The sequence below is a fragment of the Pelecanus crispus genome, chromosome 5, assembly GCF_030463565.1.
Source record: "Pelecanus crispus isolate bPelCri1 chromosome 5, bPelCri1.pri, whole genome shotgun sequence".
Lineage (NCBI taxonomy): Eukaryota > Metazoa > Chordata > Aves > Pelecaniformes > Pelecanidae > Pelecanus > Pelecanus crispus.
In genome coordinates this window covers 60,121,380-60,142,975 of record NC_134647.1, presented here as the reverse complement: position 1 = coordinate 60,142,975, position 21,596 = coordinate 60,121,380, and the positions used below count along the sequence as shown (strand labels likewise).

The following is a 21,596-nucleotide window of genomic DNA, read 5'->3' as shown; positions in this document are numbered from 1 at the left end:
TGTTTTGGGAAAAATAAGCTTGACAGCTGTGGAACAATCCTTGCAATTATTGTCTTCGTAACTACGAAGGAGTGCTGTTTCCTGGGATGGCATGTACAGGCTTATTTCATTTGTCTGCTGCACACGGAGAAGCTGCGCTAGTAAAATGTGACAGATGGTTGTGGTACTCGTGGAGTAAAATAAAGGAGCGAACATCCCAACTGGCAAAAATCCACAGTGATTTGTGTAACTGTTGCAGGACACAGCACTGAAGGAGCTGCAGAAAAAGCTTAGAGGAGAGTTTCTTCCCCATCCTGGAGCTGTACCGGGGACACGACAACCTCGTCTGGGTTTACAACATCCTACGAAACAAGAAAAACATTAGCTTTACAGAAAACGTGCTAAGCTTTGAGCTACTGAGATGACGCTCTAACAGATTTCCTACAGGCAGCTGCCAGAGTAACCAGAGAAGCCGAGTGCTGCCGTTGACCTGGAGCGTCAGAGCCAGCGGGTGCTGCCGAGGCTCACCCGCTGCCACTAGCGCCAGGCTGAGGAGCGGCACACTGGGCAGTGGGAGCTGCTCTGCACGGCCGGAGGTGTTTATACTTGACTGAGGGGCTGCGAGCGTTAGCGCCAGAGCAAAGATACTTGGAACGAGGTTTCAGGAAGAGGAAAGAATGCAGAAGCTGCTACCCAAAAGGATTTCTCATCCCTTAGCCCAGCTACCAGCAGCAGATACTTAAGGAGAGTATAAGAAATGGGACAAAGTGGTGCATCCTCTGCTTCTGACAGGGATCAGTCTGGGGACTCAAATGGGCACAGGGGGCAGTGGCCGACCCACGCAGGACTCACCTCTAGGGGACTGTGGCTCCTCTCGTCCACGTCCACGTCAGCAGCTCCCAGGGCATCTGGGCTCCCTCCAACAGGACTGATCTCCCTCTGCTCCCTGACGCCAGAAGCGCACCATCCATGCTCCAAGACACCCACTACCTCTCTCTCTCTCGTGTTTTCACAGAGGCCTGGCTGTTCCCCCTCAGCTTTCACTCCTGCCTGCTCTGTCCCCTCCGGCAGCCCGTCCTTGCCCTCCACTGCCCCAGTCCCGGGAGGTGCCAGCTGTGGCAGGGTGCCCAGGCACAGCCCCTCACCTCCTGTGGACCCTCTCCCCCTTGGCTCCGGTCCCCCATCCTCATGCGCAGGGGTGCTCTGGGAGGTTTCTGCAATTGGCTGCTCCTCAAGGAACATCGCTCCACATGGTTCTCCATGCCATGGGGACTCGAGACGCGCTGTGTCCCACTCCCACTCCACCTCGTCCTGGCCCTCGGCCCCCGCCAGCTCTGGCCCCCTTCCCTCGCACCCCAGCACTGCCTCCTGGTTCACCCCTTGCCCACAGGCCACAGCTCCATCAGCCACCCCTTCCCTGTCCATCCCAGACTCGCTGGCTGCCCCCCTTCCCTCGGCTGACACCCCCTCTGATGCTGCTGCCCCCATCCCGCTCTGTCCCCCCAACGCTGGTCCTGTCACCCCCTCCTGTGCCACTGCCCCGTCGCCCATCCCACCATCCCCAGCCACCACCACCTCCTGCCCCGCTGCCTCCCCCGTCGCCTCCCCTGCTGCTCCCTCATCCAGAGCCCCTGGCCCTGCCTGACTGCCCGCCACAGCACCAGCCACCACCCCTGCCTCCCCCGCCCTGCTCACACTCAGCCCTGGGGCAGGCACCACCCCCTCACCAGGAGACCTCTCCTTCCCTCTCTCTTCAGCACACTCCAGAGATCCCTCCATCCCAGCCGCCAGCTCCCTTGGACCTGCTGCTCCACCCGTGAACTCCTCTCCACCTCCTGACTCCGCTCTGGCTATCTCCGCAGATTCTCCCATCACCGCTCCATCAGGTTTTTCTTCCATTGCACTCTGTCTCTGCTTTGCTGCCAAGGGATGGGCTTCCACTCAAAAGTGCTTCTGCTGAGCCCTCCTCCTCCTCGTCCCCCTCCTCCTCCTCGTCCCCCTCCTCCTCCTCGTCCCCCTCCTCCTCCTCTTCTGTTGTGGTGTCCTCCAACTGAGATGACCCTTCACTTATGGAATCCCCTCCAGCATCCACCAGTGCCTCTAATTCAGGTGTTACTTGCAACACGGGACCCTTGCCAGGCTCCACAGACTCCTCCACTGCATCCTCTGCGCTCAGGAGAGAGCTCCCTTCTACCTCTGATGCCTCGCCTGTCTCAGATGTTCTTGCTCCTACAGCATCCTGCTGGCGGCTGATGGAGATCGGCTGTCTCCAAAGGGGAAAAGGATTCTCGCCCATGAGTTGGCGGGACTCATTGAGAGGGCTTTGAACTAGGTTTGAAGGGGGGAAGGGGATATAAACGGGCCCGCTAGTGAGGAGCCCAGGGGCAGCATGGCAACATTGGGGGCGAAATCAATAGCCCAGCTCAAGTGCATCTACACCAATGCACGTAGCATGGGCAACAAACAGGAGGAGCTGGAAGCCCGTGTGCAGCAGGATGGCTATGACATAGTCGCCATCACAGAAACGTGGTGGGACGACTCTCATGACTGGAGTGCTGCACTGGAGGGCTATAAGCTCTTCAGAAGGGAGAGGCAAGGAAGGAGAGGTGGTGGGGTGGCTCTGTATGTTAGGGAGTGTTTTGACTGTATAGAGCCTGACAGCGGTGATGACAAGGTCGAGTGCTTATGGGCACTTTGGGACCTGGTTTAGTCTAGTCTACCCTTGATTGGTTTAGTGTGGACTTGGTAGTGTAGGTTAATGGTTGGACTGGATGATCTTAAAGATCTTTTCCAACCTAAACGATTCTATGATTCTATGATTTATGAGTTAGAATTGTTCTGATTTAACAATTTTCAACATTTCAAAGTCCCAAGAATGCCCTGAAGTGTGGCCAGCAAGAAGCCTGGATCTCCAAGGAGAGAGCAGCCCCCCCGCATGCTACCTGTCCCACAGCACGGGGCACCCGTACACGCTGGAGGCCTCGCTTGTCTGTAACGTGGGGTGGAGGCAGCCCCCCAAGCTAAAAAACCCTGTGTGAGGCCACCATTCCCCTTGTGATCCTGCCATTCCACATCTCTGCTGAACACCCCCAGATGCTCTTCTCAAAGCACTCATGTGTGCAAGTGCCCTATGCACAGCAATGAAGACACAACCCCGACTCACAATGAAGAGTCTGCAGTTCAGAAAGGCAAATGAACGCAGGAAAATTTAATCAGAACATGAAAACAGATACAATCAAACATGAACACTCTGTATAAACAAACTTCTTCTTAACAAACTTCTTCTTAACAAACTTCTTCTTAACAAACTTCTTAACATATATTAAATAACATTAAATAACTTAACTTCTTAACAAAATACATACCTACAGAAATATATACAGCATACCCTCAGCCCTCCCTCCCACCAGCCAGCAGCAGCTGCTCCTTCTCCTCGTCCTCCTCCTCCTCGCTGCTCCCCACTGCCACTCTGCCCTTCCAGTCCTTCAGCACTGGACTTGTCACGGGGCAGGTCTGCTGCAGAGGAAAGCAGAAGGTGCACAAGGCAGCTCAAGCAGCTGCAGACAGTCAAGGAGCCAGAAGAAGAAAGGACAGGCTGAGAAGAGAGTTTCCAGAGAGAGAATTAAGGTTGTGGTAGGAGAGGAGAGAGCACAGCAGGTTGTTTCCTCCCACCAGACCACACATTGCCTGAACAGTAGACCAGACTTGAAAATTAAAAGCTCTACCTTTTGCAATATGAGAAATCATGCCTTCATCCAAGACATATCTTGCACCACGTTTGTTGCTTACGTTTACAACTAGCTTTCTGTCCCTTCTTATATTTTAAAATTTTTCTCATTTTATACATACATATTAATCAGTTATCAATCACTATCCTATTTTTACAGCACTCACACTGAAAGTCCTACCTCCTGAATCTGGGAGAGCTCAGGCCCACTATCAAAATCAGGAACATGTAATCATTTAAAAAACCTCTAATGGAAGTTTTGGTACAAAATGAAATAAAACATCCCAAACTGTCATGCCAACTCAGAATTAAATATTACTGTCTCCACAAAAGTACAGTGTCTGAACTGTCCAGCTGCTAATATTGGTCTGAGTCTAATGGAATGGATTTTGCCAGTCCCTGTAAAATAGATGCTTTGTTCACTTTGTCTGAAAGAAACCAAATGGGGTGTTGTGCGTGGTATAGTCTACATGTTTACCTGCTTCATTAGCAGAGAGAGGAGTTAATTTACTCTGGCTGCTGCTTACAAAGTATTCCCTTCTGTAAAGTGAGGTCTTGCATTGGGCAGGAATGGTAACAGCAACTGTGAAGTTGTTTCAGAATTAAAGTATTCAAAATGAAGCACCATGCGAACCTGAGAAGTTAACAACTAGGAGATTCCAGGAAGCAAACCTACCGCTATTCGCTACCTGGAAGCAAAGGGAAACTCAATGGATTCCTGATTTCCACAGCTATTTTCTTGACTGGAAGCCATTTTTTTCATGGCCTGGATTCTTTATCTAGGGCCTTATAACTGCCAAAAAAGCATTAATTATACATGACTACAGAAGCCAGCCAGTCATCACCCAATTTTATACAAGTTAGGAAAGAAAAGAGCACAAGGAGGGTTTGATAGCCTAGAAAGGAAAGGGAAAGGGCAAACACTTCTATAAAAAGACTTCAGATTAATAAGAACTCACGTGATGATCATTTCCAATTGCCTTTGCTATTTCCTCCTGGACTGGTTTGCAATCTTCAAAAACTATCACAAAGTTACAAAAAGAGGAAGCAAGAAAGAGAAACTGTTAAAAGCCAGAAGGGGAGTAGAAGTCATCCAGCTATCTCAGCCTGGTTTAAAATTTGAAATGTTAGGACAGAGCCGATTGGAGCCATGTAAATCTTCACCAGCAATAATTTTTTTAAGTAGATTAAAACCAAATGGAGACAACCATTAAAAACCCAAGGAAAATTCATGCAAGACCATCTACTGAAACATAAAGCGGCAATATTCCACAACATTTTCACAAAACAGTGAGATTGCTTTTGTCAGTCAGTCTGAGGGGGGTTCAACATACAAGCAACAACACTGTTTTATAGACTTAATATTTTCATTGTTCTAGGAATACTTTTAAAAAAAATTCTATGTTAAGCTCCCAACTATAGTCCTGATGATTCCCCAGTTCCCCAAATTAAGTGACTGAAGACCCGTGCTTATCTACAAGTAAGTGAGGAAGTATTTTCTACTCTGTAAATGCAATGATTGTGATGCTTCACAGTCAAGTCATACATTTGACATTATTGTTACGATTGTGCTATCAATTCCATTTTTGCTTTATGACATGATGGATGATTACGTGAATGGCTTTCAAGCTAGTAATACTAAACAACCTCTTTATGAGCAGTATTCCAGCTACGTCCACAGTGTGATCCCTTCAGCACCTCCTCTGAGAGCTCTTCCCTCTGGTAACCCAGGCTTCTCCCTTCAAGTTCTATCAGTTTTCTATATCCTTCCTTTTCTGTGGCATTTATTGGCTTAGTCTTTTACATAAAGAGCTTGCTAGTTTGCCATGGGTATGGATTGACAGCATAAAGTCAAATCTCGCACTTGGTTTTACAGCCAGATGGCCTCTACTGCCAGTATGCTGTGCCCATTAGGAACCACAGACCTTCAGGTACATCTCTGAAACAGCTGTCCACTTTTGTTTATGTCATGACTGTCAGTGTGAGACTTGATTAATTCTGGTTGCTGCTTGGATGGTGCCAGTGGCCATGTGTTTCAGACTCCTCCTCTGCAGCTTGGAACAATCAAGTCTTTGACTAAGAGGGGGTAACTCAGTCAATTGCTTGTACTCGATACTTAAGCATAACTTTCAGATCATAAAGGAGACAATCACAACATTTCTAGATCTTATCACTGTATGTGACATGAAGCAGTACACTGGTCAGCTTCATCTATGCAGTGCAAGTGCTGCAGAGACACTTGTTCCAAGTTCCAGTTTCTAGATGTCTACAGACAAATTCTACGCCAAGGCTCAGTGAGAACACGGACACTTTTCAGTATCTTCACCAATGATCTCCACAGAATCTGCCTATGCTGTTTTATTTAGACAAAGTATTTTGTTTGAGAGTAGAGGAGCAGGGTTTCAGCCAGAGAGAAAAAAAAGATCTGAATCCTGACTTGGCCTTCTATTACAAAAATACAGAGACTGAAACCAATTGCCACAACAAACCACTTCACATGTTTCTGGCTAAATCATGACTCACAGCCTAGATAAAGAGGTGTTACATGGTATGGTATCTTGACTTTCAAGCAACACCTTATTTTGATTTCTCTGAAAATAAAAATAAGGAGCCATGAGTAAAAAGCTAATGCTCCGACACTAAGGAAATGGCTGACTTTGGGCCACTCTGCAGTACAGCATGTAATAAAGGTACCCAAAATTTTGGGCTTCATAAAGAGCGAACAGGACAGAAGCAGTGAACCTGCTGTGACAGGGGCTGGCAGTATCAGCAGATTCAAAACCAGACTAGACCAACTCATGCACATCAGATCCATAAATGGATACTAAAGGACTAGGCATGCATTTTTTTCTAACAGCTACTATACAACAGATTGGAGTGTGAGAGAGCTACGAAATGAATGAAATTCAGAAAACAGAGCCTCCTGTGTTCATGAACAGCATCTTCTATTGCCACTGTGAGAGGCAGACTACTGTGAGAGGTGTGCCTCTGGGCTGATCTGTCAGGAATTTCTGAAGTTACTAGGAGGTCTGCTAGAAGAAAACCACTTGCATAAAAATAAGCACAGTAAGACTGACCGAGCTGGCCACTAGTCTCATCCAAATTGCCCTCTTAACCCACAGAAATACTGTCTTGCTTCAAAGCATTTGTACAGGTCTTCTATGGATCGCTGTCACTCCTGGGCATCATGTATTGAAATCACGTGTACTTCCATGTGGCAGAATGTTCCCTCCAACAATTTTTTAAGAAAAATGGCTATAAATTCTTATGAGACTGGTTTTTTATACATGTAGCTGTGTGTATGGGATTTAATCTGACTGCCGCTTCAGAGTCAGTCAGGGCACTGAAAGGTCCAGGAGTGGGAGAGGTGTTGTTCCCACTGGCTTGCAGTGAGAAGACTTAACACTGTCTTCCCTGCCACAGCCTTGCACTCTTCCGAAATCCCCGCCTCTCTCTTGCCAATGCATAACCCTGTGCTCCCTCACCTTTCTCCTATGAGATTGCTTTTCTCTTCACTATTGATTCTGTCTTTCTACTCACCCTTGTCTCTGTTACTTTTCCTCTTTTTTTACTTTTGTTTTTATTTTTACTTCTTCCTCCTGTGGTTCCTCCTACTTCATGCTTACACCCATCCTTCCTACCCCATCAGTACCCTGCACCCACACAGCTCTGAATAGAAACGTGAGAAAATTTTTAAAAGACCATTTCAGTCTACAGAACAAAAGGCACTTGCTCAGCATGAACACCTTTTTGCTGGTACCATAGGTCCTAAATGGCAGTGATGGCTTCACTCCTTGCTGTCACATTTCACCTGGGTGAAGCTCTAAGATCTCTGCAAGGAACCATGCAAGTCAGGCAGGGAAGGTCCCAGGAAAGCATTTATAAGGTTTGCCCTGAGGCAATATATTAATGTCTAGATCTGTCACAACTAGATATATTAGGGAAGCGGCAATCCAGGTTGAGTGGAAAAGAGGTGGGTATTAAAGAGGTATATGGATTCAGTTATAAGAGAAAAACTACGTAGGATTTGGCAACATGATGACTCAGGCAGGGGATACGCTGTCTTGGAGAATTTGTAAATGTAAACATAAAGAAGGGAAAAGAACTGCTTCAGGATGTGCAAAAAGGCAAAACTAAAAGCAATGGAGTTAAATTAAAGAAAAATCTTTGTAATAATGAATATCCAGAAAAATATTCCACTGTTGAGACCTATTAGGCACTTTAATAATCTCCTAAAAAATAGAACTAGTAGTTGCTACTAAAGTTGCTTGAAGTGTTTCCACACAGACTATTTTCAGAGAGCAAGCAGCCTTCATTCAAACAGAAAGCTCTTCTTGTCCTCAAAATTACCAGTGAATTATTGTTTTTCATAAATTTATTATTACATCTCGGTTGGGAAAAGCCCACATCTTTTTTACCCCTTCTCTCCACCTCTTCTGTTCAGTGGTGAAAAAAAAAGTAGAAGATTTCATTACAAAGGGGAAAATATCAAAAAGCAACAAATAGGAAACAGGAATAAAAAAATCACAGGCATTTTGTGTTCAATGTATCAAGGCCTAGAGTGGTTAATAAAAACAATGCAAAAAAAGTTATCATTTCCTTTAAAGGATTAAAACCAAACCTGGATAAAACTAGATGAGGACTCCAATGCCATCAGGTAAACAGTAAATAGACATTTGGAAGATGACAAACCCTTCCCACAACAAACTTCCTATTCATGCAGAAGGAAATGCCCTGCACCAGTTCGGGTTCCGCTGTTTACTGTTTGTAAACACATTCTGTGCAAGCGCAAAGGAGTAGATACCAACGGGTTTCTGAATGCTTCTACCACCCTGAGCGCAGAAACCTTTTTGAAGATTAATCACTACAGCCAGAACAAAAAGATCATCCTGACTTTCAAACTTAAATGAAAGTCCCTAGAAATCCAAAATCCCAGTGATCTGAAATGTCACCCAAAGCTAGAGGTAACCTTGAAACATCCTTATCTAGTGTTACAGTCTACCACTTACTAGCACTAAATAAGGACTGCAGAACTCCTTCAGGCTTCCTGCCCCAAGAAGATAAATGTTGGAAGCACTGCTCCTCTTGTTGACAGTCATTTACACATATGGGGAGCAAACAGCTCAGAGCACAGAACACATGCGTTCACAATAGAACCAGCGGTCACAAAAAAGGCTTTTCCACCAGTATCCCTAGCTCCTAATCCATGCCTCTTCCATTATTTACTGTATTTACATATTTAGACTTCTAAAAACCCCTCGAGGCCCCCATCCAGTATTTGGGTAACCACTCCTCACACTAAAATACCCAATGTCAAATTAGAGTATTATCCGTCTCTTTCTTACCTCCTCAGCAAACACAACAGGGAAAATTCAGTAAAGCCAGCTTCTCTGCCTCCTCTCACCAAAAGTCATGGAGAAAATGTTAAGAGGCCACAGCTCATGTGGGCCAAAGAGAAAAGTGACTCCAAGTTGTGAGATTCTCAAGAAGCCCCTTTGAAAACAGCTTCCCTCATTTCCACGGAGGCAAGGCTGCTCAGCACCACACCCCCATGGCCTACTGCTGATTGCCAAATGAGATGCAAGTCATAACTGATGAACACTCTATTAGTGTGCTGACGTAAAAGACAGAAGCAGCAAATCAGGCTGCTAAGAAAGAAGATTAAACCTGTCTTATTTAAAACCACAGAGAATGTAAATGATTTAAACGCATATGTCCTGAGCTGCTGCAGTAAAGGAGAACAAAGCAAGCCATGGCAAACACATACTGAAAAACATTAGCAGTGCCTGCCAGCTGATCAGTAGGGAGCCCCTGCCTAGATGGCTAGCTGTTTTACACTATTAGTTGCTGATGTTAAAGAGCCATATTTCAAGATTTGGTGGCTTCCCAACAGTCTTTTCTCCTCATCACAGAAAAATCTGTATTGAACTAGTGAGTTTTGGTGCATGCAGCAGTACTGCATCCCAGTACAAAAAAAGGTGAAAAAGGGTGGCCCTTAACAAAGGCCTTAATGCATAGGTAGCCATGAAAGGCCCTTACCGTTACCTGTTCCTTTCCACCTATGCACACCTATGCATCCACACACTTTCACTTGATCATCACGCACTGCTAGAGCTTGAAAAGCAGCTGATTAAAGCCACCAAAACACTTTGTAATGCCATACACTAACAAGAGAATGCAGAAAAGAATGCTTAATTGTACTGATTATTCATGAATCACAAGCTATTTCTGATTATCACAAGGAAATAAAAATTAAGATTCTTTTTGATCACTGCAATCATAGAATCATAGAATCATAGAATCGTCTAGGTTGGAAAAGACCTTTAAGATCATCCAGTCCAACCATTAACCTACACTACCAAGCCCACCTAAACCAATCAAGGGTAGAATAGACTAAACCATGTCCCAAAGTGCCACATCTACCTGTTTTTTGAACACTTCCAGGGATGGTGACTCCACCACCTCTCTGGGCAGCCTGTTCCAATGCTTGACCACCCTTTCCGTAAAGAAATTTTTCCTAATTTCCAGCCTAAACCTCCCCTGGCGCAGCTTGAGCCCATTTCCTCTCGTCCTATCGCTAACTACTTCGGAGAAGAGACCAACACCCACCTCACTACAACCTCCTTTCAGGTAGTTGTAGAGAGCGATAAGGTCTCCCCTCAGCCTCCTCTTCTCCAGGCTAAACAACCCCAGTTCCCTCAGCCGCTCCTCATAAGACTTGTTCTCCAGACCCTTCACCAGCCTTGTTGCCCGTCTCTGAACACGCTCCAGCACCTCAATGTCTTTCTTGTAGTGAGGGGCCCAAAACTGGACACAGTATTCCAGGTGCGGCCTCACCAGCGCCGAGTACAGGGGGACGATCACCTCCCTGCTCCTGCTGGCCACAGCATTCCTGATACAAGCCAGGATGCTGTTGGCCTTCTTGGTCACCTGGGCACACTGCTGGCTCATGTTCAGCCAGCTATCTACCAACACCCCCAGATCCTTTTTGGCCAGGCAGCTTTCCAACCACTCCTCCCCAAGCTTGTAGCGTTGCATGGGGTTGTTGTGACCGAAGTGCAGGACCCGGCACTTGGCCTTGTTGAACCTCATACAGTTGGCCACGGCCCATCGATCCAGCCTGTCCAGGTCCCTCTGCAGGGCCATCCTACCCTCGAGCAGATCGACACTCCCACCCAATTTGGTGTCGTCTGCAAACTTACTGAGGGCACACTCGATCCCCTCATCCTGATCATTGATAAAGATATTGAACAAGACTGGCCCTAAAACAGAGCCCTGGGGAACACCGCTCGTGACCGGCTGCCAACTGGACTTAACACCATTTACCACAACTCTCTGGGCTCGGCCACCCAACCAGTTCTTTACCCAGCGAAGAGTATGCCTGTCCAAGCCGTGAGCTGCCAGCTTCCCGAGGAGGATATTATGCGAGACGGTGTCAAAAGCTTTGCTAAAGTCCAGGTAGATGACATCCACAGCCTTTCCATCATCTACCAGGCGGGTCACCAGGTCATAGAAGGAGATCAGGTTGGTCAAGCAGGACCTGCCTTTTGTGAACCCATGCTGGCTGGGTCTGATCCCCTGGTTGACCTGTACTTGCCTGTGGAGTTCGCTCAAGATGAACCTCTCCATAATCTTCCCCGGCACCGAGGTCAGGCTGACAGGCCTGTAGTTCCCCGGGTCCTCCTTCCGGCCCTTCTTGTAGATGGGCATCACATTGGCAAGCCTCCAGTCATCAGGGACCTCCCCTGTTAACCAGGACTGCTGATAGGTGATGGAGAGTGGCTTGGCGAGCTCCTCCGCCAGCTCCCTCAGTACTCTCGGGTGGATCCCATCCGGCCCCATAGACTTGTGAGCGTCCAGGTGGCGTAGCAGGTCATTAACTGCTTCCTCCTGGACTATGTGGGCTCCATTCTGGTCCCCATCCCTATCCTCGTGCTCAAGGGCCTGAGTACCCTGGGGATGACCGGTCTGGCTGTTGAACACAGAGGCAAAGAAGGCGTTAAGTACTTCAGCCTTTTCCTTGTCCTCGGTGACAATGTTCCCCCCCACATCCAGCATCCCACCCATGCCATTTCTTCTCCTGACTCTTCGGTGCAAGCATCTCCTCCCTCAGCAACAAAATCTTCCTTCTCAAGTGCTTGTCTCTCCCCTACCATCTGCCCTTCTTGTACCACTTGTTCTGCTGTCTTCTGCACATCAAGTGTTCTTGTTCCTTCTGCCAAGAAAGCTCCATCTGGTGCTATTAAGAAATAATCAAAACATTAGTTTTATTGAGAACTGTATTAGTGTTAAGGCTGTTTTACAGGGTTATTATTAAAGATGCTATCTCTCCCAAGCAATGAAGGGACATCAGCATGGTGATGAGAAGAAAACTTGCTGTGCTGCTTCTCATCACACACCTGTGCTCTGACTATGTTTCCAGTGCTGCTGTTCTGGCATCTGGCATAACTAATTTAAGCAAAAATGTTGATGCATGACCAGATTTCAACTCTGACAAGTTCTCCCTTCCCTGCCTACTCTCCCTCCTTCCTTCACCTGCCTAGTAGGGAGCTGAGGTGTGTGTATGAAATAGCTATAAGCTTGACAACAACACACAAAAATTCAGAAATAGGTGGTAAATTTCTTATGTAAAATATGCACACACAGGAAGAAGAATACTCAGCTGTTCATGTAAAATGGGTAATTGCTTCCCATGGATTCTGTAATTACACCAGGGGAATAACACAGGGTCAATTCCAGCCCCCTGGGAATTTAACGGCAATGCCCTCATTGAATTCGGTGCTGCCAGATCTGTCCCTGGGCAGGCACCCCCAGCAGTCTGTGCTGCTGCACTGGTGTTTTGTACAACCATGGCAGGTTCCTATTCTTCAGAAAATGAGAAGTTTTGTACCACTGAAAGGAGCAAGGAGCAATGTCTTTCCCAAGCTACCCTTTCTCAAACTGGGCAAAGGCTGTCTCGCCCCAAATCATCTCCCATTGGTTTTGACTTATTTTACCATCTTGCACTACTGCTGCACTCCAGAATTACTGCTTTTTGCTGCCTGGTTGGGCAACTGCCTGTGCAACTAGACCCCATCTCTAGAACAGCAGCCAGAGAAGACTCCAGGAGACAAACAGGCCTGGAGGACACTCTTTGTCCAGCCTGCCTCTGCCAGCAGAGTGGAGCTTGTGTCCAGTTTCCCACAACCCTTCCACTGGCCTTGCTGCTCCCCACTGCCACTCTGCCCTTCCGGTCCTTCAGCGCTGGACTTGATTCACTCAGGGGGCAGGTCTGCTGCAGAGGAAAGCAGAAGGTGCACAAGGCAGCTCAAGCAGCTGCAGACAGTCAAGGAGCCAGAAGAAGAAAGGACAGGCTGAGAAGAGAGTTTCCAGAGAGAGAATTAAGGTTGTGGTAGGAGAGGAGAGAGCACAGCAGGTTGTTTCCTCCCACCAGACCACACATTGCCTGAACAGTAGACCAAGCAAGTGGTGCCTGGGGGAGGAGCAGAGGTTCAGCCAGTCCAATATTTCTCCGTGTTTTGGGAAAAATAAGCTTGACAGCTGTGGAACAATCCTTGCAATTATTGTCTTCGTAACTACGAAGGAGTGCTGTTTCCTGGGATGGCATGTACAGGCTTATTTCATTTGTCTGCTGCACACGGAGAAGCTGCGCTAGTAAAATGTGACAGATGGTTGTGGTACTCGTGGAGTAAAATAAAGGAGTGAACATCCCAACTGGCAAAAATCCACAGTGATTTGTGTAACTGTTGCAGGACACAGCACTGAAGGAGCTGCAGAAAAAGCTTAGAGGAGAGTTTCTTCCCCATCCTGGAGCTGTACCGGGGACACGACAACCTCGTCTGGGTTTACAACATCCTACGAAACAAGAAAAACATTAGCTTTACAGAAAACGTGCTAAGCTTTGAGCTACTGAGATGACGCTCTAACAGATTTCCTACAGGCAGCTGCCAGAGTAACCAGAGAAGCCGAGTGCTGCCGTTGACCTGGAGCGTCAGAGCCAGCGGGTGCTGCCGAGGCTCACCCGCTGCCACTAGCGCCAGGCTGAGGAGCGGCACACTGGGCAGTGGGAGCTGCTCTGCACGGCCGGAGGTGTTTATACTTGACTGAGGGGCTGCGAGCGTTAGCGCCAGAGCAAAGATACTTGGAACGAGGTTTCAGGAAGAGGAAAGAATGCAGAAGCTGCTACCCAAAAGGATTTCTCATCCCTTAGCCCAGCTACCAGCAGCAGATACTTAAGGAGAGTATAAGAAATGGGACAAAGTGGTGCATCCTCTGCTTCTGACAGGGATCAGTCTGGGGACTCAAATGGGCACAGGGGGCAGTGGCCGACCCACGCAGGACTCACCTCTAGGGGACTGTGGCTCCTCTCGTCCACGTCCACGTCAGCAGCTCCCAGGGCGTCTGGGCTCCCTCCAACAGGACTGATCTCCCTCTGCTCCCTGACGCCAGAAGCGCACCATCCATGCTCCAAGACACCCACTACCTCTCTCTCTCTGCCAAGTGATGGGCTTCCTCTCAAAAGTGCTTCTGCTGAGCCCTCCTCGTCCTCATCGTCCTCCTCCTTCTCCTCGTCCTCGTCCTCCTCCTTCTCCTCGTCCTCCTCCTCCTTCTCCTTGTCCTCCTCGTCCTGCTCCACCTCCTCCTCCCTCTCCTCCTCCTCCCTCTCCTCGTCCACCTCCTTCTCCTCATCATCCTCCTCCTCCTTCTCCTCGTCCTCCTCCTCCTCCTCAGACCACTGGAGAAGGTCCTTGGCATGAATTTAAATTCTGAACACTTCACCTACCAGGTGTATTCAACTGTAGAATATGTAAACACCGATTACCTATTTACTGCACTTTTTTTTTATATCGAACAACATTGAGAATGTCTTGGTCCAGTGAATATGCCACTTTCGATTTTATGGACATTCCCTGGTTGAAAGGAAAAGACCATTGCTGAATGGTCAAAGGTCAGATATGTTCTTTCAAGCAAATATTGCATATCTTGCACAGAATAAACATTTCAACCGCACCACTCAGGATCACTTGATGAAATGCTTTCATTTAAACTGCTGAGGACTGTAAAGCTATTATTAGCCTTTTTTGTTGACTTTTCTCTTTCAAAGCACTTCCTGGTATCCGGACTGAAAATACAAATGCAACCGTCTTTAGTACAGGAGGGAACAAACATGAATTATTTGATCGCATTTGAATTTCCTTTCACATGTACATTGATCTTAAGTGACTTACAGTAACAATCCACTCAAAATCCTGCTCATTTCAGTTCCCTTTCCTGATCTGAAAACACAGTCATTGTCCCCCTGTGTAGGGGTAGAGCACCCCGTGGCCCACCGAGCAACGCCTGCCAGGCTGCTGCGCACCCAGCCCTGGACGCCGCAGCCTGGCAGGGTCTCAGGGAGCCCTTGGAGGTGTGGGAGAGCTGAAAGGGAGACTCTGGCAGTGGAGATCCACAGCCGGCACTGGGCTGAAACAGCTTTACACTGACCACCCCTCCTGCAGTTTCAGCACAGACTGCGTGGGCCCAGGGAGTTACCCCTGACTGACACCAGCAAAAGCAAAAGGGCGGTCACAGAGGTGAAGGGCTCTGGAGCGGGCGCTTGTGCCGGGGCACCCTTGCTGAGGCGGCAAAAAGCGCAGGGCGAGGGCAGGCAGCCCAGCCCCTCGCCTAGAGCGGGGAAGAGTGGGGAAGAGCGGGAAAGGGCGAGCTGCTGACGTGCAGCAGCTCTGACGCAGCGTGGGCGGGGCCAGGAGTGATGGCGGCCAGACCCCCGCACCTATAAAAGCGGCCCCCAGGGAGCGCGGCAAACAGGAGGGGCAAACAGGGCGTGGCGCGGCAGTTGGCGCGGCAGTTGGTGCGGCAGTTGGCACGGTCAGGGCGCGCAGGGAAGGCTGAGAGCCCCCGCTCCTAGTTCCAAAGGGCAACTCAGGCAGTGGTCACCATCCTCCCAGGAGAATACCTGGCAGCTATGGTTACCGCTTGCCTGAAAGCCGCCCATGAAAGCTGTCCATTCCAAAGAAGGAATATGGCGACCCAGAGGGAGCTCCCGCACAAACACACAGCCGTCCAGGTCGCCGGCTGCAGGGAGTGCCTGAGCCTGTCGCTTGTACCGCAGGGCAGCGGAGACGGCAAATGTCTTCTCTGTGACCAGGGAGATGATCTCCTCAGCCTGGCGGCAGAGCTGAAGGAGGAGGTGGAAAGGCTGAGGAGCATCAGGGAGTGTGAGAGGGAGATAGACCGGTGGAGCTGCACCCGACCGTCCCTGGGGCCAGGGCAGCAGGCGGAGGCCCCACAAGCAGCGGAGGATCCCCTGCCCTCTGACCGGCAAGCAGAAGGAGGGGATCCAAGAGACCGGGGGGAATGGAAACAGGTCCCTGCCCGGGGAGGCAGGCGAATCCCCTCCCGGCCTCCCTCACCTTCCCAGCTGCCCTTACACAACAGATATGGGGCTCTGGAAGCTGAGGGCCAGGCAAGCCGGGAGGGAGGTGAAGGGGAAGGTCCAGCCAGGGGGTTGCCGAGGGCCAGTCAGTCAACCCCACGGATTACGACTGCCCCTGTTAAGAAAAAAAGGAGGGTAATTGTGGTGGGCGATTCCCTCCGGCGGGCAACTGAGGGCCCGATCTGCCGCCCGGACCCATCCCACAGGGAAGTCTGCTGCCTCCCTGGGGCCCGGGTTAGGGACATTACGAGGAAACTCCCCGACCTCGTGAGGCCCTCCGATTATTACCCGCTGCTGGTTGTACAGGTGGGCAGTGATGAGATTACAGAGAGAAGTCCTAAGGCAATGAAGAGGGACTTCAGGGCACTGGGGCGATTGGTCGCAGGATTCTATGATTCTACGATTTATGAGTTAGAATTGTTCTGATTTAACAATTTTCAACATTTCAAAGTCCCAAGAATGCCCTGAAGTGTGGCCAGCAAGAAGCCTGGATCTCCAAGGAGAGAGCAGCCCCCCCCGCACGCTACCCGTCCCACAGCACGGGGCACCCGTACATGCTGGAGGCCTCGCTTGTCTGTAACGTGGGGTGGAGGCAGCCCCCTAAGCTAAAAAACCCTGTGTGAGGCCACCATTCCCCTTGTGATCCTGCCATTCCACATCTCTGCTGAACACCCCCAGATGCTCTTCTCAAAGCACTCATGTGTGCAAGTGCCCTATGCACAGCAATGAAGACACAACCCCGACTCACAATGAAGAGTCTGCAGTTCAGAAAGGCAAATGAACGCAGGAAAATTTAATCAGAACATGAAAACAGATACAATCAAACATGAACACTCTGTATAAACAAACTTCTTAACAAACTTCTTAACAAAATAACTTAACTTCTTAACATATATTAAATAACATTAAATAACTTCTTAACAAAATATATACCTACAAAAATATATACCTACAAAAATATATACAGCATACCCTCAGCCCTCCCTCCCACCAGCCAGCAGAAGCTGCTCCTTCTCCTCGTCCTCCTCCTCCTCGCTGCTCCCCACTGCCACTCTGCCCTTCCGGTCCTTCAGCGCTGGACTTGATTCACTCAGGGGGCAGGTCTGCTGCAGAGGAAAGCAGAAGGTGCACAAGGCAGCTCAAGCAGCTGCAGACAGTCAAGGAGCCAGAAGAAGAAAGGACAGGCTGAGAAGAGAGTTTCCAGAGAGAGAATTAAGGTTGTGGTAGGAGAGGAGAGAGCACAGCAGGTTGTTTCCTCCCACCAGACCACACATTGCCTGAACAGTAGACCAAGCAAGTGGTGCCTGGGGGAGGAGCAGAGGTTCAGCCAGTCCAATATTTCTCCGTGTTTTGGGAAAAATAAGCTTGACAGCTGTGGAACAATCCTTGCAATTATTGTCTTCGTAACTACGAAGGAGTGCTGTTTCCTGGGATGGCATGTACAGGCTTATTTCATTTGTCTGCTGCACACGGAGAAGCTGCGCTAGTAAAATGTGACAGATGGTTGTGGTACTCGTGGAGTAAAATAAAGGAGCGAACATCCCAACTGGCAAAAATCCACAGTGATTTGTGTAACTGTTGCAGGACACAGCACTGAAGGAGCTGCAGAAAAAGCTTAGAGGAGAGTTTCTTCCCCATCCTGGAGCTGTACCGGGGACACGACAACCTCGTCTGGGTTTACAACATCCTACGAAACAAGAAAAACATTAGCTTTACAGAAAACGTGCTAAGCTTTGAGCTACTGAGATGACGCTCTAACAGATTTCCTACAGGCAGCTGCCAGAGTAACCAGAGAAGCCGAGTGCTGCCGTTGACCTGGAGCGTCAGAGCCAGCGGGTGCTGCCGAGGCTCACCCGCTGCCACTAGCGCCAGGCTGAGGAGCGGCACACTGGGCAGTGGGAGCTGCTCTGCACGGCCGGAGGTGTTTATACTTGACTGAGGGGCTGCGAGCGTTAGCGCCAGAGCAAAGATACTTGGAACGAGGTTTCAGGAAGAGGAAAGAATGCAGAAGCTGCTACCCAAAAGGATTTCTCATCCCTTAGCCCAGCTACCAGCAGCAGATACTTAAGGAGAGTATAAGAAATGGGACAAAGTGGTGCATCCTCTGCTTCTGACAGGGATCAGTCTGGGGACTCAAATGGGCACAGGGGGCAGTGGCCGACCCACGCAGGACTCACCTCTAGGGGACTGTGGCTCCTCTCGTCCACGTCCACGTCAGCAGCTCCCAGGGCATCTGGGCTCCCTCCAACAGGACTGATCTCCCTCTGCTCCCTGACGCCAGAAGCGCACCATCCATGCTCCAAGACACCCACTACCTCTCTCTCTCTCGTGTTTTCACAGAGGCCTGGCTGTTCCCCCTCAGCTTTCACTCCTGCCTGCTCTGTCCCCTCCGGCAGCCCGTCCTTGCCCTCCACTGCCCCAGTCCCGGGAGGTGCCAGCTGTGGCAGGGTGCCCAGGCACAGCCCCTCACCTCCTGTGGACCCTCTCCCCCTTGGCTCCGGTCCCCCATCCTCATGCGCAGGGGTGCTCTGGGAGGTTTCTGCAATTGGCTGCTCCTCAAGGAACATCGCTCCACATGGTTCTCCATGCCATGGGGACTCGAGACGCGCTGTGTCCCACTCCCACTCCACCTCGTCCTGGCCCTCGGCCCCCGCCAGCTCTGGCCCCCTTCCCTCGCACCCCAGCACTGCCTCCTGGTTCACCCCTTGCCCACAGGCCACAGCTCCATCAGCCACCCCTTCCCTGTCCATCCCAGACTCGCTGGCTGCCCCCCTTCCCTCGGCTGACACCCCCTCTGATGCTGCTGCCCCCATCCCGCTCTGTCCCCCCAACGCTGGTCCTGTCACCCCCTCCTGTGCCACTGCCCCGTCGCCCATCCCACCATCCCCAGCCACCACCACCTCCTGCCCCGCTGCCTCCCCCGTCGCCTCCCCTGCTGCTCCCTCATCCAGAGCCCCTGGCCCTGCCTGACTGCCCGCCACAGCACCAGCCACCACCCCTGCCTCCCCCGCCCTGCTCACACTCAGCCCTGGGGCAGGCACCACCCCCTCACCAGGAGACCTCTCCTTCCCTCTCTCTTCAGCACACTCCAGAGATCCCTCCATCCCAGCCGCCAGCTCCCTTGGACCTGCTGCTCCACCCGTGAACTCCTCTCCACCTCCTGACTCCGCTCTGGCTATCTCCGCAGATTCTCCCATCACCGCTCCATCAGGTTTTTCTTCCATTGCACTCTGTCTCTGCTTTGCTGCCAAGGGATGGGCTTCCACTCAAAAGTGCTTCTGCTGAGCCCTCCTCCTCCTCGTCCCCCTCCTCCTCCTCGTCCCCCTCCTCCTCCTCGTCCCCCTCCTCCTCCTCTTCTGTTGTGGTGTCCTCCAACTGAGATGACCCTTCACTTATGGAATCCCCTCCAGCATCCACCAGTGCCTCTAATTCAGGTGTTACTTGCAACACGGGACCCTTGCCAGGCTCCACAGACTCCTCCACTGCATCCTCTGCGCTCAGGAGAGAGCTCCCTTCTACCTCTGATGCCTCGCCTGTCTCAGATGTTCTTGCTCCTACAGCATCCTGCTGGCGGCTGATGGAGATCGGCTGTCTCCAAAGGGGAAAAGGATTCTCGCCCATGAGTTGGCGGGACTCATTGAGAGGGCTTTGAACTAGGTTTGAAGGGGGGAAGGGGATATAAACGGGCCCGCTAGTGAGGAGCCCAGGGGCAGCATGGCAACATTGGGGGCGAAATCAATAGCCCAGCTCAAGTGCATCTACACCAATGCACGTAGCATGGGCAACAAACAGGAGGAGCTGGAAGCCCGTGTGCAGCAGGATGGCTATGACATAGTCGCCATCACAGAAACGTGGTGGGACGACTCTCATGACTGGAGTGCTGCACTGGAGGGCTATAAGCTCTTCAGAAGGGAGAGGCAAGGAAGGAGAGGTGGTGGGGTGGCTCTGTATGTTAGGGAGTGTTTTGACTGTATAGAGCCTGACAGCGGTGATGACAAGGTCGAGTGCTTATGGGCACTTTGGGACCTGGTTTAGTCTAGTCTACCCTTGATTGGTTTAGTGTGGACTTGGTAGTGTAGGTTAATGGTTGGACTGGATGATCTTAAAGATCTTTTCCAACCTAAACGATTCTATGATTCTATGATTTATGAGTTAGAATTGTTCTGATTTAACAATTTTCAACATTTCAAAGTCCCAAGAATGCCCTGAAGTGTGGCCAGCAAGAAGCCTGGATCTCCAAGGAGAGAGCAGCCCCCCCGCATGCTACCTGTCCCACAGCACGGGGCACCCGTACACGCTGGAGGCCTCGCTTGTCTGTAACGTGGGGTGGAGGCAGCCCCCTAAGCTAAAAAACCCTGTGTGAGGCCACCATTCCCCTTGTGATCCTGCCATTCCACATCTCTGCTGAACACCCCCAGATGCTCTTCTCAAAGCACTTATGTGTGCAAGTGCCCTATGCACAGCAATGAAGACACAACCCCGACTCACAATGAAGAGTCTGCAGTTCAGAAAGGCAAATGAACGCAGGAAAATTTAATCAGAACATGAAAACAGATACAATCAAACATGAACACTCTGTATAAACAAACTTCTTCTTAACAAACTTCTTCTTAACAAACTTCTTCTTAACAAACTTCTTCTTAACAAACTTCTTCTTAACAAACTTCTTCTTAACAAACTTCTTCTTAACAAACTTCTTCTTAACAAACTTCTTCTTAACAAACTTCTTCTTAACAAACTTCTTCTTAACAAACTTCTTCTTAACAAACTTCTTCTTAACAAACTTCTTCTTAACAAACTTCTTCTTAACAAACTTCTTCTTAACAAACTTCTTCTTAACAAACTTCTTCTTAACAAACTTCTTCTTAACAAACTTCTTCTTAACAAACTTCTTCTTAACAAACTTCTTCTTAACAAACTTCTTCTTAACAAACTTCTTCTTAACAAACTTCTTCTTAACAAACTTCTTCTTAACAAACTTCTTCTTAACAAACTTCTTCTTAACAAACTTCTTCTTAACAAACTTCTTCTTAACAAACTTCTTCTTAACAAACTTCTTCTTAACAAACTTCTTCTTAACAAAATAACTTAACTTAACATATATTAAATAACATTAAATAACTTAACTTCTTAACAAAATACATACCTACAGAAATATATACAGCATACCCTCAGCCCTCCCTCCCACCAGCCAGCAGAAGCTGCTCCTTCTCCTCGTCCTCCTCCTCCTCGCTGCTCCCCACTGCCACTCTGCCCTTCCAGTCCTTCAGTGCTGGACTTGTCACGGGGCAGGTCTGCTGCAGAGGAAAGCAGAAGGTGCACAAGGCAGCTCAAGCAGCTGCAGACAGTCAAGGAGCCAGAAGAAGAAAGGACAGGCTGAGAAGAGAGTTTCCAGAGAGAGAATTAAGGTTGTGGTAGGAGAGGAGAGAGCACAGCAGGTTGTTTCCTCCCACC

At 49.5% G+C, this 21,596-nt stretch overlaps 1 protein-coding gene across 1 annotated transcript in view; it reads right to left on the bottom strand.

The window, feature by feature from the left end:
• Positions 1-269: 269 nt before the first annotated feature.
• Positions 270-21,596, bottom strand: part of LOC142593565 (uncharacterized) — a 55,128-nt gene continuing 33,801 nt past the window's right edge. The window contains 9 exon segments of the mRNA XM_075711214.1: positions 270-341; positions 832-1,569; positions 1,768-1,887; positions 1,889-2,228; positions 11,756-11,945; positions 12,106-12,154; positions 13,526-13,561; positions 17,794-17,829; positions 18,320-19,386. Coding sequence (XP_075567329.1) covers positions 270-341; positions 832-1,569; positions 1,768-1,887; positions 1,889-2,228; positions 11,756-11,945; positions 12,106-12,154; positions 13,526-13,561; positions 17,794-17,829; positions 18,320-19,386 — 2,648 coding nt within the window.